The sequence below is a fragment of the Frieseomelitta varia genome, unplaced genomic scaffold (assembly GCF_011392965.1).
Source record: "Frieseomelitta varia isolate USP_RPSP 00005682 unplaced genomic scaffold, Fvar_1.2 scaffold_354, whole genome shotgun sequence".
Classification (NCBI taxonomy): Eukaryota; Metazoa; Arthropoda; class Insecta; order Hymenoptera; family Apidae; genus Frieseomelitta; species Frieseomelitta varia.
In genome coordinates this window covers 97,628-122,174 of record NW_025110095.1, presented here as the reverse complement: position 1 = coordinate 122,174, position 24,547 = coordinate 97,628, and the positions used below count along the sequence as shown (strand labels likewise).

At 43.2% G+C, this 24,547-nt stretch overlaps 1 protein-coding gene across 9 annotated transcripts in view; it reads right to left on the bottom strand.

Annotated features, from left to right (window-relative positions):
• Nucleotides 1-609: 609 nt before the first annotated feature.
• The window catches only part of LOC122530804 (rho GTPase-activating protein 20-like), an 86,113-nt gene continuing 62,175 nt past the window's right edge, over nt 610-24,547 (bottom strand). For 5 of the 9 annotated variants that reach the window (XM_043658110.1, XM_043658112.1, XM_043658113.1 and 2 more), the window contains exons 2-8: nt 8,124-8,312; nt 5,578-5,733; nt 5,276-5,493; nt 4,850-4,976; nt 3,639-4,300; nt 3,252-3,550; nt 610-3,109 (exon numbers count right to left, since the gene is read on the bottom strand). In XM_043658110.1, the coding sequence (XP_043514045.1) occupies nt 1,929-3,109; nt 3,252-3,550; nt 3,639-4,300; nt 4,850-4,976; nt 5,276-5,493; nt 5,578-5,733; nt 8,124-8,312 (2,832 nt within the window). In that variant the 3' untranslated portion in view covers nt 610-1,928. Of the gene's footprint in view, nt 3,110-3,251; nt 3,551-3,638; nt 4,301-4,849; nt 4,977-5,275; nt 5,494-5,577; nt 5,734-8,123; nt 8,313-8,621; nt 8,716-8,753; nt 8,918-11,030; nt 11,176-16,417; nt 16,493-24,547 lie in introns of those variants that run through there. The other 4 variants (XM_043658108.1, XM_043658107.1, XM_043658115.1 and 1 more) reach the window with 4 other exon arrangements.

Below are 24,547 nucleotides of genomic sequence, written 5' to 3'. Positions count from 1 at the left end.
AGGTGCGCACACCGAGGAGGACGGATTTTATTTTATTTTACTTCAGGCGAAAATAGAATCGTTATCAAGCCCAGAGGACCTATTATCGTACGTATGTATGTAACTTCCACTTACACCAAAAGATGAAGCGCTCTGTCTATAGGCCTTTTTTCCAAATTAGGATCTAAACTGTGCTTCCTTAATTGCTCTTCATTCTAGGGACGTACGTTTAGACTATGAGTCGATCGTTCACAGAAAAATTGTATTTTTTAATGGAGGGAACATCGCGTTCACGTGTAACGTTTACGTACTCTTAAATCGGATATAGGCTTGTCTAATTGAAGACTAGCGAATTCCTCGTAATCCATAAACATGGTGAATGCATTTTACGGATGTATACTGTAAACGAATATAACCCCATTTATTTGAAAGAATTGATCAGAACAGGGAACGCATGTTCAGGTGGTACTCGCGCGGAAGTAAAAAAAAAAAAAAAAAAAAGAAATAAACACGATCGTCCGCGACGATCTTCGGGAACGATCATTGAATTTCTAGGTTGCAACCGCTCGCACTGAGGGGAGGAATCGTGCGTTAGCACGACGTGAGAAATGAATATTGAGCAGAGTCGAATACATGCAACTGTATAAAATACGAAATATATTTTACTTTTCATAGCATGTCGTATAATTTAGATAAGTATACATACCTTACGGGCATTGTATAGGATATATCATATAAGTTCAATGATATAAAAGATTACAGTTTACATTAATATATACAGAGAGGGGCGAAAGGTTTGGATCACGATCGAACAACTTTGTTCAACCTTCGCCTGTACCTTACAGCTTAAGATAATCGCGCGTATGAAGCACTCTACGATTTATATATTCTAAGTTAAAAAAAAAAAGATAGATGACAATATGGTGTAATTGTAATTAACAGAGAGAAAAAAATAAGAGACAGAACGAGACAGTGAGGGAGATGGAAGAATGATTTAACTTTCATGTTTATTCTGCAATGAATCAGGTTCCTGTTAGAAGAGAAGAAGGAAATGAGAAACGCGAATGCATCATACAAAGAACACAAGAGGAAACGCGATAGGGCAGTCAATGTTGTTTTTCTTATTGCGCGAATCTGCGAACGAATATCCGACGATCTCTTGTGGAACATTTCGACAGAGACAGAAATGTGCGTTTAGCTATACGAACGTATTTAAAAAGATGACGCTAGTACGACAAGTGGAAACGCGAACCTCGCTCTGCGTGGCTGCAATGAAATTTGCATTTTATTATCAGAATTCGTTCCACACATATTGATGCCTGATTTTCCTTCTCTAGACGGCAACTCTTTTTTTCTCTCTTTTCGCACACTATGTATACTTTGTATACTATGTATACTTTGTATACTATATATACTTCGTTCTCCTTCATTTTTACAAAATTTCTTCGCGTAAGGAGACAAATTACGAGTAATACCATCTCGACGCAAATCTTGTCCTCTACAGTCTATGCTTAACAATAAACATGAATATGAATAACTAATTAAAAGAGAGAGAGAGAGAGAGAAACCTATTAATTAAGGTTCGTGGAAGCACCCTGGATCACTGTATAACAGTCAAGTCCTATCGCTAAAAATCGCCAACAGCCGACGCGTAGACGTAGTTACACTTTGCTTTTCTTTCGATCTGTTTTACGCGATAAAACAACTCTGTATAATTCTTCGTTCATCGATGACCACGATATTATACAGATCAGCTATTGTCCCCAATATTGTACGTGCGTTCCAGTTTGGACTAGTTTCAGTCGTTAACGAGACCACGTCTATTCACGATCTCGATCCGCGACTTATTTTTTCGATTCTTTGATTCTCTCGAGGTGCTAACATACACGCAACACGCATTCGCACACGACACACGTACACGCAGACTTGTAATGGCTCCTCGTTTCGTACTAAACGTAACTCTCGTCATCGACAACGGATCTTCCGTATCCTAGGTGTCTGGTGGTAACCGGGGCACGAGGTTGAGGAGGCGGGCGATAAGGAGGCGGCGGTGGTAAAGACCTTGACCTCCCAGCCACTTTGTGTCTGTCTTCCAGATTCATGTGCACCGGTGGCAGATGCCTCAATCTCGGTGGTAGTGGTGGTGGTGTATCCGGCCACGTTCTCTCCTCTTCGTCGTCCTCGTCGCCGTACAAATCGATGGCCTCGGCCTGTTTGAACGAATACAAATCGTTCCTCTCTCTCGAGCCGTATATCTCGCCGGTTCTGTCCCTGTTCCCGTAGATGCTGCTCTCCGATTCGTATCTCTCCGTGCGGGTCGTTTCTTTGTTCACGTATATCTCGCTTTTCACCTTCTTGAACTCGTACAAATCGCTTCCCGAATGGTAGCTACCGTTCTGCGAGACGGGTGACTCGCGATTAACATACATTTCCGACTTGACCTTCTTGAACTCGTTAAATCGCTCCTTCTTGAATTCGTATCTGTCGCTGGACAGCGTCGTGTCTCCCGTCAGATCCTGCTCCGAATTGTGAATGGAGACCCGTTCCGTGCAGATGGTGTCCTGCTGCGTGGCTCTTTCGTATTCCGACCGAAGATCCCGCGTTATGTCCAGCTGCGAGTTCCTGCTGTATATATCTTTGCAATTTTCTACGTTCTCTTTCATGGAATCCTGTCTGAGATAGTCCCTGCCGTAGATATCCTTCTCGTCGAACCTGTCTTTACGGTGATCGTGTTCGTCCAACTTGGTCCTCGGCGTTCTCTTCAGCTGTGCCCTCAGCCAGTCTTGCCTCTGGAAATTTGGATTCGGATAGCCGACGCTGTTCTTCTCCTCCCTGAAATTATGCTCCACGGTGCTCGTATGATGATTGTTTGCCGCGTAACCGTTTATTCGTTCCTCCCATCCGCCGTAGACGCGAATGTACGATTTGCTGGTAGACTTGTCCTCCTTGGTGAGAGATTTGTCGAAGCTGGACGACGAGGCATTCACGGCGGAATCCTCGGAGCCCACCGGAGACTCTGGTATGAACAGCTGACAATCCGACAGGGTCAGACCGGAGTCTCTCGAAAGAGACATGTGGTCCTTGCGCGGTGGTTCCGTCAGGTCCAGGCTGTCCAGAGAAAGCCCACCTGCTGCAACGAGAGAAATTCCTCAGTGAACCATCGAAACAGTTGGATACAAACCGAATGGTCAAAGAACTAAGCGTTCCATTTTGATTTTCACGAGGATGAGAAAGAGAAAGGAAAAAGAAAGAAAAGGAAGAAAGATACTCACAGTGAAGGCTATCGGTGCTCTCCTCGGCTCCACTGTCGCTCCGTTCTTCCCCAAGAAGCTGCGTGATACCCTCCCCAAACAGGACTTCACAATGACGAATCAACATCTCCGTCAACGTAGGAATCGCCCTGCTCTGATTCACTGACGGATTTGGCGACCAGAGTAAACTTGGACCGCAACACACGCCCAAATTACTGGCGCACATGAGATTGTGCTTTGATCGCCGTGCCACGTGGTGCAGAACGCAGATCAGATGCGACAGCAGCGTGTAATTCGCTTTCGGTAATCTATCTAAAATACTGAAACCAACGTTGTTCGTTAAACGCCATGGGAACACAAAGGGAAACTTCACGTTCGTAACAGAACCGTATCAATTTCCTCGCTTACTTTTTAATCGTTTGAACGGGATTTGGTGTGTCCAGGCTGTCCATCCAGAGAGGGAACAGATGGGAAGTTAGCAGAGGATCCGGCAGAGATCTCAGGAAATCTTTGAGCAGCGCGGCCACGGCTATGATCGGGGCATCCTCTAAGCAGCTGGGATCGCCAGTAGATTCGATTTGATCGCGTAGCTCGCGAACGATTCGAACGTTGGCCGATTTCCTGAAGATCCCTTGCGTGAATGGTCCCTTAGCGAACAATTGTTGAAGCATCACCAACACGGGCTTGGGTAATCCATTCTCATCGAGCCTGGACAAATTAACGCCGAACAAACTCGGGTTCAACGAAAGGGATCTCCTCAGTAACCCGGTGATCTTCGATTTGTTCTTCTTCACCGGCGACTTTGGTACCGGACGTAGTATGAAGTGGCACGTGTCGTGTCCACTTTTGTTGCAGTGCTCCAGATCGAAACCTTCCTCCGCGGACAGCGTGTGTCTTAGATTCGACAGTTTGACGGCGAAAGGCCTCTCGTGTCCTATCAGTGGATAGGGCGCTTCGTCGGCGGACGTTCTTGCCCACAACTGGAAAGGTCCTTGGAGGTCCAGGAGACGTGTAGCAAGATTCACGCAGGCCGCCGCTGTCATCTCGGATCCCACCATAATCGTCTTACACTACAAACACGGATGATGCGGATGTAGCGCGAAACATGAGCAACAAGATTGCGCTCGCATAGAATGATAATCGCGCGCAATAGACAGAGATGTAAAGAGACTACGTGTCGATAGATTATAGTTATAGTTATTCGAGATACGCGTTCGCCAGCTTCCGGCAAACGTTGAAGCCTCTCGCGTGCTCTCTAATGGAGGCGTCGAGAGCGGCGCGCGTATTTAAATGCGACGCGCCGGTCGATAATGAACGTCGTACAAAGGCCGGCAGATAGATAGAGGGTGTCCCTTTTTAGTTTAGAACCGATCCAATCCGGCGTCGTTGACGTCAGTGATATAAAAGGGACACCGTCTCAAAGAAGAATGCCTCCAGGAAGGTCAAGCGATCGAACGACGGTCTTCTTCTCTTAGCTTCGCCTCTTCGATGTGCGAAGAATGGACCGTGAAGGCGTGACCCGCGTCTATCCCTCTCTTTCTCTCTCGTTCGACCGTTGAATACGTGTACGCGACTGTATATATTGCGCGCAACGACGGAGAAGAGTATGCAGCACTTACGTATTCCGTGTTCGTGTCACTGTCGTGATACACGACTTGAATGTTCGTGTCCGGCGGCTCTTTCATACTCTCCTCTCGTACGAGTTCGGTCAAACGTCCCCACCAGAGGTCCCTCGCTGCAGCAGTCCTAAAAGAAAAGAACAAACCGCTTGTGTGATGGGTCGCGATAAAGCCGACACCTCGGCGTTTAATCGAACGATATATCTCTTTCCCTCGTGCCACCCTCGGCTCTCTCCTCTCTCGTTTGCGAGTTTATTGCGCCGGGTAAAAGAATTCTTGCGCCGGAGCCGCAGCGTCATTACGACTCCGTCCCGTGGCAGAAGCGTGTAGAGAAACGTGAAAGAGGACGCGAAGGTAATACGAGCGAACGAGATGCCGTGACGCGGCGCGGATGAAAAGCTTGGTGGTGCATCGACGGTCACGTACATGAAAGTCGCAACAACGTTCGTAGTGGGCCAGCCAAGGACGAAGCTCGTCTCCTGGGACTTGCTCGTTTCGGCCACGTCCTCTATGTGCCCGGCAGTTAGCCACAGCTCGCTCATTCTTACGGATTGTTTCAGCTTGAAGTTACCGCCGCTTCGCGCCTTTGCTATGAGCAACAGATCGGAGAAGAGGAAAAGGTGTCTGTCCTGGGACTGCACGCCCTGTACACAGGAAAATGAAATCACGTTAACACGGCGACAGATGGAGTATTTAACAATAACTTGTTAACTTTCTGATCCGCTCACCGTGGTGAACTGCACCGGTGTCTCCAAGAGGAAGGTCCTCGGCGGTGATTTCGGGGCCGGTGAGTTGTTGGACACGTTTAAAGATTTCTGCGACAACACTCTCGTCAGCCTTCCAGGATTGCCGCCGTTCCTCTTGCGAATCAGACTCTTCATTTTCTGAAACGAAAACAGATCGCGTTGCCGCCGTGATGAAACCAATCGCAAACGTTCATATTCCGCAGCAGCAGCAGCAGCAGCAGCAGCAGGGCAAAATCCCTCCGGCTATTTAACCGACGTTTACCAATTAACTTGTCGCCTTTTTTCTTGTGGCAACGAGCGACTATATTACACATATGTATTCGTTGCACGGAATCACGCGGGGAATCGATATTGGAAACGAAGGATATCGACGAGGGGTATCGGGCATCCTTGACAAGGGATTAGCATTAAATTATCGGTTGGGAGATGAGGCGCTCTATCCAGTGTTAACCGGTGTTAAAGGGTTGCAAAGTAATGACTAATTTTGATGCTCGGATCTAGGACATAAATTATTATCGTCCTCGCAGCAGGCGGCTAATAACCGGACGCCAACGTGCCAAGCCGCATTAACTTTCGGATGACTTAACAGCATTATTTCACCGGCTCTCTATCCACCGACAGTGAAACATCGTCTCTCTCTTCAGCGAGAAACTCGTTCGAAATGTTCGCCATGAAGGCCAGCGGTTCGCGTTCAACGAAATCACTGGAAAACACGGATACTGGCCGAGAACTATTGCGTGCCGGAACACGTTCAGTAGCAAAATCAAACGAGGCTCTATGACCTACGTACAACGATGCGGTTCCAGTCGAGAGAGATTCCGCTGCCTTTCCTCGTGACTTCCATTTTCGAGACACGGGGAGACGGACGAACAGTTACAGTCTGACAAATGGAGTTATGGTGGAGTCACCAAATATAGCGAGGAGACGCACGAAACACGAAATTACAAATGATTAACATACTTCGCTTTGACGATGAGAGTCGGATCCGTGTCCCTCGTCGTTTCTTCTTAATTCTTCTCTTACGAAATCAACGTTCCTCGCGTTTCTGTTTCCCCCCCACTCCCGATCTGTTGATCGTAACTTTCAGTCGTTTCGAACTGCGTGCGAATTCCGTGTTACTACTAGAGTGCTCGTTGCGTTCCATTGAATTATCTTATATTAATGAGTGTGGGAATCAAGGTATCGATGACTAGAGATGATTCCACGAACGATTCGTGGAAACGTGTTTTGTCATCGTTCCTCGCTCGAGAGCGTTGAGAAACGCGAGCACGCGTTCACCTATGCGACTAGCGGACGCGTGATCTCCACGATCCCTGCTCTTGACAATACTCTCTTACGCCCAGTATGCAGATTAGACCGCGGTACACGTGGGACGATGACACGCCGCGGCAAACAGCGTTGTCATTCGTGGACACGAATGAAAATCTGTATCAACGGTTCGTGTGTGTGTGTGTGTGTGTGTGTGTGTGTATTTTAATCATTGCGCAGAATCGAGTCGGGAACGAAAAAAGGAAGGAAGAACGAGGCAGGAGTTGAATCCAAACGAGATTGGTAATCTAAACGTTGAATCACGATCTCGGTAGTCGACGACTCGGACTTTAGATCATCCCCCGACGATTTATAATTTACGATATCGATAAACTGTTGAATACAATTTGTGAAGATAATTTGAAAAAAATCTGAAATCTCGGTAGAAAATTATTTTATCCACCAGGTATTATATCGCATTTTCTCACATCGTTTGCATCGTATGCAAATGTGCGAAAAATTCCGCGGTTCATTAGTCAACGACTGATTTTTCGACTACAAACAAAAGGATCGTTCGATTCGAGAAATGACTAATCCTAACGCATACGGTGGCTTTATGAATTCAAGTAAAAACACTTCATGACGATTAGATATTCACTGAAATACAAATTATAATTTCGAACGTGTAAAGAATGGAAATTTTAGATGACGAATACGAATTTAAGTTACTTCTACGACCGAGTTGAAAAATGCGACGCGTTTCCTGCTTAATCTCGCGATGCTGGTTTTTTTTTTTTTTTTTATGTGATACATCATCCATCACGCGTGCAAATGACATAGAAGATTTTGTCATGGTGGAGTGGCCTGTGAGATGCGTGGGAAACATCACGAGTGGCGAACGGGTGAGTGTTTTTCACGAGAGTGCTAGGAAAACTACCGTCAAGTGCTCGTGAGAATCGTTGAGCAACGTTCTCTTGATCTTTGTCCGTAATTGATACGTTTTTTAGACAGTTAGACTTGTTCCGCATTTATGGGAAATTTAGAAAGAAATATAAAACAAAAAACTACATGGAGTAAAAGAAATTACAAAATATCTAAACTCTTATTACGTATTATTTACATTTAGCAAGAGGAGCTTAAATCTCTGCTTAGGTTTCATCGTTGATAAGAATTCAAATTTGCATAAAAATTCGCAGCCCAATGACGCGCAATTGCAGTGACAAAATAAAAACGTGTCTTTATGTCACGAATGTATATAGTATAGAGAAACAAGTAAATACCGTGGTGAGGACATCTCGCTCGTGTAGCCGGAGGTTATCACCAGGAAAGAGTTCCTGAATACGATGAAGATCACCCTCGAGCTGTCCACGTTGAAGTACAGCGCCACTCCCGACGCTTCCGTTTCCGTTCTCCACTAGATTTCTCGCCTCCTGGCCCAGGTACCTCTCGTATTCGGCCAACCTCTGGACCTGCAACATTTAGAAAGCATTTCCTCGTTAGATTTCCGCGTGAAACGATTCTTCTTCGAATTCTAAATGTTATCAAAAATCTTGTGACTCTAAAAAGTCATCATATTTCGAATTCTATAACTATATTGGTTACCGTGATCCCAGAATTTATTCAATAAAAGTGTATAAATTCCAACAGACTAAACTAAAAAGGTATAAAAATATAAAGTATCCAAAAGATCGAGTCTTTGGACTGGTAACAAGGTTTGCGAAAGCTGGAAAAGGAAACCATTGAGAAACTGGGAGCGTGCTCGACGCGCTTAAAATTACCGATTACTAGCCGTAACGCGAGCAGAGTGTTGGCACGACAAAAGATCGACGCGGACTTTTCAATCGGAACGGTCCGGATAATTGTCGTCCGCGATACATCGAGGCGAGTTATGTAAATCCGCGGCGACTCACCGTTCAATCACGTCGTGCCGTTTCGTTCGAGCGAACTCCGCTCGTTCGAACAGAGGCTCTCCTGGCTCTCCCGCGGCCACGCGATCGGTTGATTCATTGCTTAATTGTTACGAGGCACGAGCTGTTCGAATTTCCGCTCCTGTTTACAATAACCACCCACGAGGATTGGCCGAGGTTCTAAACGGACAATTATAAAACTGACAATTTTCGTACATCTCCCTCCTCGAAAGTCTCTTTGGATCATCTTTATATTTAGTGGAACTTCGATGTTCGAAGATGTAAATGTCAAATGGCATCGTTTTAGCAGGCTAGTTTATTTCTCGTGAAGTATCAAGACAAATTATGTTTCCTCGATGTATTTTTAATTACAATGTTACGAGACATTTGTCGGAATTTTGAAGTCGAAATGTTGCATTTACAAGACCTTTTAAAATCTTCATCTTGATTGCTTTAAAAAAAAATAATGATAATTAGTTGTTACGACTTTGAGAACAACATTGAAAAGTTTCATTTCAACAGTCGATATTATTAATATACATCGCTCAACTAATTAACAATGCCATTTGGATCTTGAGAATCATAAACCTGTATTGATGGGAGAAATATTTATATCAAAGAATCTGAAAGGTATTCTAAAAGAAATGAAAAATTGATTGCACCATTAAAACAAATAATCTGTTTAAATAAAAGCGAAAGTTTTTTTGATGATAACATATCAGTGTAATCATGTTGTATTACTACAGAAAATCAGAAGCTTCTTTTCCTTTCTTTTTATTATATATTTGTACATCATTGTACCTATTGTACCTATTTACACGCTGATGAATGAAACCCTTTGGGTTGTATTAAACCTGGCATCATTTAACTTTCACGAGACTACAGAAATTAATAGTGTACAAACTATAACAGATGTACAAACAGCTGATATTAAAGCATTTCTCACGCCTTTCAACGGCCGAACAAATAAATTAACTATTCGAGAACATGCGAACGGGGGTGTAGACGTGAGACATCGACAGAAATATCACGGTGAATTGCTGCTCTCCCCAACTAGTCAAGGGTAAGTACGCCGACGTCTTTGCAATTAGTCTCATCCACACGGTGCTTCGAAATTTTCAATTAAAATACGACCACAGCGACACGGTACCACCCACACAGAACCGACTCTCGTAACGAAAGCGTATGTATCACTTTTACGTCGATCGCTACGTCGATCGAACCAGGAATCGGATTTGATATCGACGTACAAACGAGGTCTACTCAAAGCAGGTCAAGTCGCGGTTAATCCCAACCAGAGGGGTTTAACAGCTCAAATTTCACTACGCTGCCGATTATTCGATGATCGATCGTCAATGATTGGGCAATCACTCCGATGTTTATCATAAGCCAACGCTTGTATGGCGAGATTGTGAAATCGGTCAAGTTTACGTCACGATTCCAACGAACTATTGTTCGCTGGTATTAGAAAACTGTCTCCGGAATTATTTAACGTGATTACAATGTTCTAACTAACGTTGGAAGGAACGTTCTATCAACATTTTATATTCGCGAAAGTAGTTGGAATCACATAAAAACAGAATCCCCATAAAACGGATCAGATGATTTCGAAGAAAGTAAGTACCAGTGAGTATAGCAACTAGCTGATCACAGAATGAATTCTATCCAGAGTAGTGATTTTATGCACTTAATCGTAGTATGTAACATCTTGAAAAACACTTGTATGTCGATTGGCCACCTTTCTTCTCGAATTTTAGCGAAAGACTAGTATCACTCGGTCGTTTGTCAATCGTAAGAATTTAAAGTTAAAGTTTCGATTTAATTAAATTTAATTAAATATAATTAAATATAACTAAATATAATAATTTAATTAAATTTAATTAAATTTTCTCATCAATTCTAATACATAAAGTACAGAATAAGATAAAATAAATCCCGCAAACTTGGCACAAATTATCATCCACTACATCTATAACTCAGTAACGCAATATGAGCGTCAACTTGAATTGCGACAATTCTGCACCTCACTTGATTATTTCATAATACGATATTATCCACAAATACCTTAGACAGCAGAAATCTCTATAGACACCGATCCTTTACGGATGCTGTCATCACTCGATTAATTTGAAACCTCATCACAAACTACCGTACCAGTCCCAAACTCGCAATTACACACTCACGCGCTTCTTCGTACTCAATCTTTGCGTATTCAATCTTTGCTGCTCCAATCATCATTCGATCGCACGGCAAATTCTTCTCGCCGTTTGGTATACGTACGTTCGACGAATCGGACGCGTAACCCTCGTCCATGAACATGTCCACGTACTTGATGAACATCTCGATCGCGAAATACGAACGTTCGCGACGAGAGGAGAAGTGAGTACGCAGACGGCAGGAAAGGCGTGACGAGGACCGGTTACTCGCCTCCGAGCTGCCAAGAACGACTACGAGAAGAGCCGAGCGAGATTTCGCGCGCAACACACGTCGCCCCGTGATACATCTTTCGCGTGGAATGAATCATCGGGCCACCGGAAGTAACCGCTTCGACCTCCCGAAGGCTTCGATGGTTCGTGTGTCACTGTTTCTCTCACCTATCCGTCATCTCGCGCGCGAGAGAGACTCGGCGACTGTCTAGAACGCGTGACCAAATCTACACGCTGTTTCGCGATCACGTTTTTTTATCGAGATGGAAAGTTTCCGTGAGTGGGCCTAACCGTAGAGAGAGAAAGAGAGAGAGAGAGAGAGAGAGATATCTGTTTCCTTTAATGGAAGTCCTTCGCTTTCATCTGCTAATCGAATCATCTGCAGAGGAATATTTCTGAATTTAATGTGCCTACGTTTTTTTATGTATTCCTTTCTTGAATATTTAATATAAATTTCACAAGACTTAACTCGCTAATAATAGTGACGTTCACGCATTAATCACGTGACAAATCGCGCGACATCACTAACTGCAAGGCTACCTTCTCCTTGCTCGAGCGAAGACAAAATATCGCGATCGTATAAAGAACACTTTATCAAAAATTCTGTCTTTTCATCAAGGTTTTTTAACACAAAGTCATGTTTCTGAAAATGCAATTTAGAAAATGGAATCTCAGTAAAAGTAAACAATATTATAGAAAGCGGTATCCCTCGTATTTTACGTTACTCAACGATTTCACACGTTACCGAGTGAAATCTTTATTAAATAATACAATCGTCGAAGCTTTACAAGGGTACAGAGAACAAAATTTCGCTGAGAGAACAAGTTTTCTGTAAAAAATTCTACAAATAAAATAAGATGAATAAAAATTTTCCTCGAACATTTCTCCGCAATGTTGTAGCCAACGACGATGGAAAGAAAAAAAATCCCCGAAACCACACAAGTGCTACCAGTTATGTGAATATTTTCTTTTCTGCCGTTTAAAAATTCTTCTCAGGACTCGAACACTACCTACAATCAACACTATAACGGAATCCATTCTAATCATCGTTCATTTCCTTTATCCTCGTTTCGCGATAATTGCCGTGTGTTTCGGCGTGTGCTTTGCACGGTAGTCGGGAAAAATTTCTCTTTCACCGTATAATTTTCGCAGTTTTGTCGCTACTGGCATTCTTCGATGAGTATCGTCGACCGTGAGGCCGACGTTCGATATCCTCTCCCCCTCCCTTCTTCGCTCGTTTTCTTTCGTTCCGTTTCCCATCGTCATTGTTCCAACGACACACGTACTTTTACGCGGCATTCTTATCCCGGCACCGTTTCCGAGCCCGTTTTCGCACACTTTCACCTCGCGCCACGTCGATTATATTCCTAGAAATAGCTGGAAACACAGAACGCAGCGTTGTACGCTCGATCGACGATCGATAATCGTTATCGGGTCACGAGCTGGCCCACGTTTCACCGAACCCGCTCATACGTATTTTCTTCTATTTCCTCCACCAACGATAATACACGTACGCCAAAAGAAAAAACAAATGTACGAAAAATACGTAGAACCGCTCTTTCTCGTACTCGATATTCAGCGTGTAAGTCTTTCTCGTTGAAACACATCGACACACTCCAAGTTCCCGGAGACGTTTTTCTCACAGGTTTCTGTTGACCGAGTCGTTGAAACAACCTAATTGAATTTTTCTTTTTTCGACGTTCTGCGACAACGACTAATGCGCGCTGCAGAAAAAGAAAAGAACGAGAGAGGAACGCAGGGAAACACGTCTGAAACATGTTCAAATTCCAGAAGGCTGAATACCAATACCAGCAGCTTCCACGATGAAACATTTTACACTGCGGCCTTTCCTTTTTCAATACTAATCCCCCACATATCCGAGAATCCTTCGCGTCTCCCCGATGAAAAAGAGGAGGCTCGGGGAAACCAGCCGTCGCTCGAAATCCTCGGCGTCACGGTCCGTGCGATTCGTTTTGGGCACAAAGGGTTCCGTCCCCAATCGCGCCTCGAGATCAGCGAAATAAATACTCGGGAGGGCTGAGAGAGCTCGAGAGTGCTCTCTTCAGTTCAGAAGGGATTTATCCTAGATCGTCGTAGAAGAAAGGAGAGGCTATTCTCGCTATTCTGAACCTCGGAGGGATTCCTTCTCCAAGCAGGGTGGCTTCTCGAGGGGTGGCTGCTGTCCTGACCACGCACAAGAGGCTGCTTGTTAATGCGACTCGACGAGCTTGACGATGTTCTCGCATATTAATCAACCGGCACAAAGGAGCGACGTGTCCTGGAGACTCGCGAGAACGAAGAAAGCGACGCGTGAAAGAGGAGAGGAAGACAAAAAAAAAAAAAGAAAAAAAAAGAAAAGAGTCGGGAAGAGGGAAGGATGAATTCGTTCCGCAGAGGATTTCGGTGGTGGATGGCCGATAATCCCGGACACGACCGGTTAAATTACTGCTAATTAGCATAGCGAGCGTCCACCGAGAAGTACGCGTAGTACTTTTCTATTCGAGAGAGGAGCCGTGCGCGCTCGTAAATCGAGCTTTCTGGCTCCGGGCGTAGAAATCCGATTCCACGTATTAACTGCCGACGCCTTTGCACAATCGGCGATCGACGCGTTCATTATACGTTCGTCGCGAGGCCGTTGCTTTTACCTTTAAAAGAAAGAAAGGTTCGGGCTAACCCAACCTAAAGAAACGAAATTATTATTAATGAAAAGTCAAATTGGTCAATAGCGGTTCTTGCATTTTAGAGAAAATTACGCAGATAATATGGAAAAATTTGTAAACTATCTGTATACATTTACAAAATCTACTAAACATCTTTACAATAGAATATGTAATGTTTTAATATATAAATTTAATATATAATATATAATCATTTCAATAATATTTGGTGTGTCTTTTGAATTATATCATCAAAAATATGAATTTTTGAATAAAAATTCACAGGTTGGTCTTACTTTTTGTTAGCCCTTGAGTTTTATTATCCATAAGTTTATGCAGCTCAAGAAGATGGTATTAAAAAGATATAAAAATATAAATATTTGTACGAGATTCTACATTTTTCAATTTATGGAGTTGATTAATGAGTAACTTTTGAACAGCTCAGACGTGAGCTGTAATATAATACGTAGTTATGAGCGAGATAACGGGGGAGAAAAATTGCTACAATTTTACGAAATAGCTAGAATTATAAAGGATGAAAGAACATGCGGTACTGACATAATGCAAATTCTAGACAATTATTGACAGTAAAAAGGAAATTACAGACATGAAAAATGAACTCTGGTCGGCGAACGTTCTTTGCTGCTCTATAAAACGTTCATTCTGATGAAAAATTCTGGACTGCGTGCATATAGACTATACAAATTCTATTATAATTCAAACGAGGTATATTTTTCACATCGCCTCGAGACTGCAGACTTTCGTACGAATTTGAATTTTCGCGAACGAGACTCAAGAAATCCAAATGTACGTTTGAACGCATATTTTGCGTATTCTCGCATTCTTTCGAATTCCGAAAAAAAAAAAACAGTAAAAACCCTTCTGGAATAAAACTAACCAGATGCCACTACGTCCGCAGCTACCGAACGACAATGCGAGAGCAACGCGGCGAAAATAACTCATACATAAAACATGCAACACCACCGTAGAGACCACGAGAACCGCGTGAAACCGCGGAGGTAGAATCCTCCTAACCGTTTCACCAGCGATTCTTCTCGAGTGTCGAAACGCAGTGGAACCTTGTTGTTGCTTTTGTGTCGCGCCGTGCAAAGAGGAGAGAAAAAGCGCTCGGGGGGAGGTTAGGCTGGCGGCGGCGGTTAATTTGTCGGGCCGGTCGGCACGATAATTTGCCCGTCGGGGCGATCAATCATTTAATTAGTCAGCGAGAACGTGCCCGCGGCTGGAAATTGTTCGAACGCGGTGAATGGAAGAGAAAGGTCGCTGGGACCTGCGGCGACGGGCCTTTTTGCCTCGGCTCCTCCGCCGATACGTCCGCGAGTGCATACATCAACTGCCGATGCTTGGGGAATACGCACGGCGATATGGTATATAGAATCCGTGGCACCATCCATCTGCACGACCGTGCTTTGAACCTATCTACCGTTAGACCAACCTCCAATCGACGTCCGACCGATGTTCGAGCTATTTTTCTCCACGAACCGAGGACTTCAGTTTAGGCCTGTACGTTGTATCTCGAAGCAAGCGGTGACACCGCGCTCGATCGACCAACTCCGGCTGACCTCTCGAGGTTCTGATTAACGCGACGTTAAGAGTCGCGGGATAAGAATCGAGAGGCTGGCTGGCTAACGGAGAATCGCGAGAATTTCAACGTCTGTAACTAAGCCTAAACAGATTCGATTGTTATCGCGTTTTCTTCGGCGAGGCAACGAGTTTCTTTGGTTAATAGGGATAATCTGTTCCACGCTGTATCCCCTAGCTTTCTTGTCTTCTCTCTTTCGAGAGGCGTTCTGCGAACTGGTGACCTCGTTACAGCGTTATTTATCGTCGCGATCTTATCCGCGGTCTTCTCGTTTTTTCTTCTCTTGCTTGGAAAATACGCGCAACGAAAGGACGCCAAGTGTTAGATGGAGGCAAGATTGCACAAAGACGAAAGAGATACTTCAAATTGACAAGTTGACAAGTGTCGATCAATGATACGTCTGCTGATAAAATCGAACATGATTTGGAATTTTAAAGATCGTGAAAATCGTTCGTCGAGCTTGACGAACTTCATGGACTTTACTTAATATTTTTGTGACGATTACTTTGAACTACAGTTACCGAAAAATAATCATCGTGCTATCGCAACTCTCGAGACTTTTGGACATTAACCCTTTCGACACTAACAATAGCGACTATATTCCATAAAGAATTCGCATTAATTCACAACTTGAACTGAGCAGAGCGTATTATCTTTAAATTGTACAATTTGGCATAGCTCTCTATTACTATAAAACGCATTAAAGTATGATTTCTTCCCAGCGATGGTAAAATTTGACTGGTTATGCTCCTTAACCGATAACAAGTGACGTTGTAGTTGTCAGCGTTCACTGACAGTGTATCAAACATCCAAACGTAGTGGCGAAAGATGAACGATTCAAGATACATCAGGGACCATTTCCAAGAATATTTCAACAAGCTCGGAATTATTCACACTCGAAGCGATTCGAAATGTCACAGATCACACAGCAAGGCGCGTCTATTCCAACTGAGTCCGCGTTTCTTTCAATCTCTAGCACAATACCTCGGCGCGTTGCGTTAGAAAACGCTGGGCAACGGCGATCGATCGAAGAGGATCGAGCATTCTCGACACGGCACAATTTTTGTATCGGTTGCGGCAATCGGCGAGTGGTGGAAGCCGAGGCTCGAGCTGAGAAGTCCGGAGTTAACTCTTTCCATCCCAGCATCCCGGAGCGTGCATTGCGAGCGCGGACGGGCGCAGCACACGCGTTCAACGACAAATTGCTATGGGCTGACGCAACGTCTAGAACACCTGTCTCGAGGAGTTACAAAATCCGCTTCCTGTGACGGTGATTTACACACGAGCCGGCTACGGCTAGATTTACATGCGAGGCAATCGATATCAACAGAAACAAATCTCTCTTTTCCCCCCCTTTTCCGATCTCGCTAGGTCAATTAATAAAAAGGCCTCTACGCGACTCCGAGTGGAATGAGTTTCTTGGTGTATCTCTCTCTCCTCTCGTTCTTTTCTTTCCTCCTCATGCCGCAAGTTTCTCGGCTTGCCGATCGCGGCGGTTCGTTTATATAACGTAATGGGCATTAATAACACGGCATCGAGGTCAAATCCACGCGGAATGCATAACGCGCGTACGAATGTCGAGGAATGCAACGCGCATTACGTACGATATATAGACGTGCATAAGTGCGGCCACGTACAAGAGGCACGTTGCAAGAAATGCGGGGATATACGTCGACTACCGAAGGGATTACGAAACACCATGGACAATTATTCCGCCGCGAGTGCCAGCTGGACCGCAAGTCCACGGGATATGCAGTATAACGCGAAAATAAAAGCTGAAGATCCTCATCGATCGATTCCATCTTCCGTCCGAGTTGTTGCGTTAATCCTGCCGTGGTTCTTGTATTTTTATGCCCGTATCTCGTTTTTGATATCTGAACAAGATCGTGATTTTCCCGCATTTTCTTCTTTCTTGTCGTCGATGCACTTTAAAGATGAATGCTGTTGTTAGAATGAGATCTTGACTTGGAATGTATACTCTCGCTACAGGATCTTGGGACACTTTTTGTTTATATAATACAGTCTTTAAATTGTATATATATGTATAAAAATATACGAATTTTTCAAAAACGCTCAACAGAAATTTGATTCTTTAAATTCTTGATTTTTGTTATTGCATTGTTTCTTTAAACGTCTTTAAACTTTACCTCTATATTGTTTGCCATCGTATGTTAGCATAAAATTTCATAAGTGAAATATGTATTGTACGAATAGCATTGAACTTAGACAGGTGTACTATATTTGTTTCGGAACTTACTACAGTAAAATGTCTGTACGTAAGGCTTTAACAATAATTATAATATACAACAAGTCTTAACCAATTGTATTATAATATATACATATATATATATGCAATTTAAAAACTGTATTTTATAAACAAAAAATGTCCCAACATCCTGTAGCGAGAGTATACATTTCAATTCAAGATCTCATTCTAACAACAGAATTCATCTTTACAGTGCATCGACGACAAGAAAGAAAAAATTGGAGGAAATTCATGATCTTCTTCAGATATCAAAAACGAGATAACAGGTACGGGCATAAAAATACAAGAACCACGGCAGGATTAACCTGTTATCTCGTTTTTGATATCTGAAGAAGATCATGAATTTCCCCCATTTTCTTCTTTCTTGTTGTCGATGCACACTTTAAAGATGAATGCTGTTGTTAGAATGAGATCTTGAATTGGAATGTATACTCTCGCTACAGGATCTTGGGATACTTTTTTGTTTATATAATACAGTTTTTAAATTGTATATATATGTATATTATAGTACAATTGATTAAGACTTGTTGTACATTATAATTATTGTGGAAGCTTTACGTACAGACATTTTACTGTAGTAAGTTCTGAAACAAATATAGTACAAGATTATTGTCTAAGTTTAATACTATTCGTACAATACATATTTCACTTATGAAATTTTTATGCTAACAATATAGATGGCAAACAATATAGAGGTAAAGTTTAAAGACGTTTAAAGAAACAATGCAATAACAAAAATCAAGAATCTTTAAAGAATCAAATTTGTGTTGAGTGTTTTTGAAAGATTCGTGTATTCTTGTTATACGAGCAAGGATCATAATGCTAATTAGCAAGTTGAAAGTATTTTCACATTTAAAAAGAAAAAAAAAAAAAGAAATGGAAAGGAAGAGAAATCATCTGCAAATATTCAAGGATTTCGTCAAGCGTGTCACCATAAAGTTCGCGTGCACCTAACGCAAATACTCCCGAGGGTGTGCACCGTCGATTTCTTCGAAAGAAAGTTGGACCGTAGCCGTGTGGCGTGCACGGTGAACCTGTTCCTCCGGTCACCGATCCATTGAAACGAGTCTAACGGACGAAGGAACACGGCGATATACACGCCGACTACCGAGAGCTGGATTACGAAACCTTCGGCTATCCGCGAGCGACGATAATTCCTCGTCGAAGCCACGACACGCTCCTCTGCCCACATTCGCCTTTCGCCATTCGCGTGTGACGCTTCGCGGGAACAGAAGAATCTTCTCTGAAAGGGTTCAACGACGTTGCTGAAAGCGATTGTTCGACGATCCTCTCGTCCATTCTACCCGATCCGCGGGTTTTCTCAACACGTTCGTGAAACGTGTACAGTTCCTCCGTACAGTTCGAAGAGTTCCGTAGTACAGAAATACTGATAGAGGTGTGCGAGAACTCGAAAATATCGGGATTCTCGAAAGAATCGAGATTTGGGAAGGGATTGGCAACGAGCTTAACAGTTATGAATAATATCGCAAATCTAGAACCATCATTCGAGCAATTTCTTCCGTTATATCTTTTGGTTTAATAATCTCACGTATCATTTTGCACATGCGACAAATTTTATATCGATTCAGTTTCTTTTCTAGTACATGTACTTATGTTTGGATGCATATGCTTCAAATGGCGCGATAAACCAGTAGCAGATAGATAGATAATTTTATTTTTTCGGCTTCACAACCATGAAAGTGGATTTGGTTTGCACTTCTTTTTTTTTTAATTCTCTCTGTTTCTCTCACTCTCGCTCGTCACTCTTCATATCTGTTATATACTCTACCTACGCTATACTTTTGTGCCACTTAACAATTTAACACTAACCTATACTTTTATGCTATACTTAACAATTTAACCTCGATTGTATTGTCTGACTTCTCTTTCGCTTATCCTAGATTGCCCTTTTATTTTCTACCTTATTGCTCTAATGATAAACCAGTAGTATTTGCATACTTAATTTCAAATTCGTGGTGACAACTCCGCCTTTCGTGCCATCTTTTTCTTGAAAATGTTCCCAAACCGAGCTCCTCTTTACCTTCTTCCTTCGCACGATATCTTCTGCACTACTTCCTGCTACCACAACTTCACTCTCACCATCACTCGACATTGTTTTTAAAGATTTTCAATCTTTATTAAATTCACACAGATTTTGAAATATACGTCTGAACTTCCCGAGTTTCTCCGCGATACTGATTAACGGCGTACATAATATCCAAGTATTAAGCACGCAGTCGCACGTTAGTTTACATCAGGTCACACGATTCTCAGAATCCGTGTTTCCGATCATTTCACTGGCAGAAGAAATTGAACTGTGTATTTACAAATTTTGTAGGCCAAAGGTTATACAGCATTGCACAGTAGTTCGAGAAACGGTTCTCGAAATTTTCGGGAATCTCGACTTTTTCGGGAAACCCGATTCCTTCGGGAATCTCGAAATTTTCGGGAGCTCATGCACACCTAAAAAATACGCGTCTGGAACTTGTAATGACATATGATGATATACTAAAAAAGTTATAAAAGAAGACGTCGAGAATTTTTTGTTTCAAAATTATAATATTTTCACAGTTTCAAGTATATTTAAGTAACACAAAGTTTCAAGTATATTTAAGTAAAACAAAATGGGCAAAACAAATATAATAATTTTATTAATTCTCAATAATTTCTATCCAGTGATGTCATACCGACGAGTTGAAAAAGAAAGCGACGAGTTATTGTATACGGTTTGGTCACTCGTTACGGTCCGCAATCAGCTGGCAGCGCGAGTGGTTAAAGAAAAGAAAAATGTACTTGCCCTCCCTGGAAAGTTGAACTGAAGTCACAAGTATTTTTCTCCGATTTACGTTAATTTAGTTGGAACTTGCTCGCAAGTTTATTAATTATTGAATTTTATGACACAAGTAGATGATCAATATTCAATTGTCAAAAAGCAAACAATTTATTTTTATGAATTCATGCAGCCCAAGAAGATGGTATTGAAAGAATGCAAAAATATATAAATCTTTCTGAAATTTATGAAGTTGATTAACAATTCACAGGTGATAATTGCTATAATTCTATAAAATAGCTAAAATTATAAAAGATAAAAGAATATATAGTGCTGATGTAACGCGATTCTAAATAATGGTAAAAACGCGTTAAAAGAAGAAAAAAAATTTCTCCAACATTAAGACAATATTTCCAATTTTCAGTACTCCTTGACGTATTAAGAAAATATTCTATAACATTTTGATTTATATTAATTTAATTGCAATTTGCACGCGGAGCAAATCATCCCTTTTCTCTTTAATTAACACGAATCTTCTCGTACATTTCTCTGGGAAGTATCATTTCCAAATCAATCACAACGTCTCAAATACTCAAAAACATTAACGCCACGACTATATTTGTATTTGCTCAAGACAGTCGCTGTTTCTTTCGAAATTCCAACACGCTCCGAACTTGTCAGCCACGGTATATTACTCGGATCGATTTATTACAGCCTTCGAGCGGAAGGCCTCCGCCGACCGGCGAGATATTTCGTCGGCTTCGTCAAATATTTCGTGGTGTATTGCCACGAAAAATTCTCCGAGTAGCAGCGCGTAGGCGGAAGAGAGAGAAAGATCTGGGTTGTCGCCCGGGAGGAACAAATGATCGAGACCGAAGGACGATTTATTTATCTCCTGGCTAATCTGGATAAAAGACCTCGATGAATAAATTCCACTTTTACAAAAATACCGAACGCAACCTGTGTCCCGGGTAGAAGAGTCAAATATTTACAAGGATGGATCGCGTAAGAGGTCGCGGAATGAAGCGATTCCCCGCGATGGAGGCCGGTGGTCGCGTAAAAATTCATCGGTGCACGATGCTCATTCATTAAGCGCACGCGATGGTGGCAGCTGCGTGTACGGATGCAGTTCGCGGCGTATAATAGGAGATAATGCTTGGAGCGGCGGAGCGAAGGCAGGAGCCAAGCCTTGGCTTAGATTCCACCTTTGTCGCGTACGCTAACTCGCGGCCAGTGGCGTAGGGTGGCTCTTGAGTCGGTCTTTCGCTCTCTTCCTCCCCCTCTGCCTTTCTCTCGAATCTTGTTTTATACGGTACTTTCTCCTCGCAGCGGGATTGTGACACGTAATTGCATACTTTCGTCGGCGTCGGGTTATGATGAAAGTTCCAACCAGAAAATCAGCGGTCTTCTCTCCTCTCTCTCTTCTCGCCGTTTGTAACGAGGATTCAATTGTACAGTTGCCGACTATTACAAAGGAAGAAAAGAGAGAGAGAGAGAGAGAATGAAATTGAACGAAAATTCCGATGGACGAAGCTACCACCACCAACAACAACGTGAAAACGATTGGAGACGATTTCCAAGCTAGAGAGAAACCGTGAAACGAGACTCGTGACTACTACGCCTCTGCGTTCGCAAGTACACACCTTTACTATTTAGCGGCACTTCGTAATAACCATCGGCGAAGGTATTCCAAAGGAATTCCATTCCGTTCACCTCGATGACGGAATTCCGATAGCCTCGCCGGAGAGGCGAACCCTCCGTCGTCTCTCGAAGAAGTTCCGTGCCTATGGGTGCCTCTCTCTGCTCGTCGATTTCTCGCGCGATTCAGCAACAAACGTTCAACCATGTCGTACCGGCCTCTGGCTAACAATATAATCGGCCACTCTGCGAGCGTTCGTCAAGCCCGCGAGGAGAGGCTTCTTTCGGATCGACAGAACCGACAGAGAGCTGGACACGTCCGAGCCGAGTCGAACGATTTCACTTCGACTTCCAATTCCAACTAGAGAAACCCGGCGCGCGTTACAATTTGTTGGACGATGCAAGATCGATCGTGAAGCAACGTCTACCAACGTAGAAAGAGAGAGAGAGAGAGAAAGATCCGTGCTTTAATCCCCCTGACAGACAAGGGACTCGTGTTAGACGCGCAACGCGCGGCTATACCGTTAGCCATTAGGCCAGAAGACAGCGCTGGAAAGTCGTTTATGTGCGCGATACTACCACGCACGGGAGGCTGGCACGCGTGCGTGCGTGCGTACGTTTCTTCCAGTCGCGTTCAATCCAGGTGTGCGCGCGTTTGTGTAGCCGATTTTTCGACCTCGAACGAACGAAAGTCGGCGCGCGTCGCCATCACACAGGGCACCGCGCGCAGGTTGTAGGTTAACGGGTTGAAGGCTCGTACGTTAACGGCGTAACAACGATAACAACATTGTCACGGGGACACGAAGCGTCGCGTGCTTTCTCTTCAAGCCGTTCTGGATACCGAGTCGAATTATCGATGGTCTGACAACACACGGAGACAATACGACTGTCGTGGGCATCGACTCGCGGCGAACGTTCTGGTAAAAGTTTGACGTTCACGCGTGAGCTTTTCTAGGACTGCTTTTTATTTGACTTTTTGTTATTTATTCGATTTATTAGTTGTTACTGTTGGTTTATATAGTTTTATTACTCGTTCAATTTTTGTCGTTCGTAAACGCACGCTCGGGAACTCGAGCGGCACGTTTTATTTTTAACATTTTCAGTATTTATCGCAGACTTTTTAACCGCGCGTGTGTTTTATAATATAATTGTAGAAAGGTGGAGAAACTCGCGTAGGATAGTTTACGATCGAGGCACTCAAGGCTATAACACTACAGTGTATCGTGTATCTGCCTGAATGTTAGGAATGGTACATAATTTTCAGAGTACGAGAATATCAATATAAATGCGGATTTGACCGTGAAAAAACTTATTGTTAGTATTGAAAGAGAGAACGGCCATTCTACAGAGTGCAAAATAACGTGAACGACGTAGAATAGTGTAACGTATAAACATTTGTACCAATTAAAATATATTAACAAAACCTGTCGTACAAAACATAATTGTTATTAATATATTGCATATTACAGATTAATTTTTCTAGCTCTGATACAAATACATAATTATTATTACTACTATTAGTTACTTTTTCCAGCTCTGAAACTTTCGACCATGTACAATACATGTACAATAAAGCCTTTTTTATCCGACATAACGTTTATTTTACAGATATTTTAATATCCACCGAGAATCCATCGAAATCGTAAAGATATCGTAGAAGAAAAAAGATAGGCAACGAGGAGGATGCGCTCGAAGCTCCAAAAAAAAAAAAAAAAAAAAAAAAAAAAAAGAAAGAACGCGAGCTAACGATAGCGAGAAAGGGGGAATCGAAAAGTCGTGTCGTCGACCACGGAGAATCGGTGCCGATGAAAGGAAGGAATTTGGTGAATGGGAGTGCCACGACTCGTTTTTCCACTACAATGGCACTGCCGCGAGAGATAGAGATAGAGATAGAGATAGCACACGCGCGCGAGAGAGAGAAACAAACTCACTGCACGCGGTAATCGTGCACCGGAAATTTCTAGAGATCACAGAGATCGCGATATCGCCAAGGTGATCGAGGTGGATCTGTCATTGATATCGATGATCCAACAGAAACTTGGAGACGAGACCGAGACGTGGTAAATCGTCCCTTTCGACGACGTGGAATGGCTTTGACGCGTCGGGAGACGCGACCGGTAATTGCGCTCTTCCTGGCAGATGTCCGAGCGCGCCGCCCACGATCGCTCGCACGCGTGGAAATTCACGCGTGTCCTTGAATCGAGTTATCTCACGCCGTGAGAACCGGCGGTGGTCGTTGGCCCGCGCCGATTTGAAAAAAACCGGCCAAAAATAATCGTAATCGTGTCGCGTAATTGATTCGTAACCTCAACCGGCGAGGAGGTGGTGGTGTGGAGCGACCGATCATCCGCAACAAGGGAATAACAACTTCTCCGTATCTTCGCGCGAATAGCTCTGTTTACGAATTCCTGTCAATCGCGGCAAGTCGCACAGTAAAAAC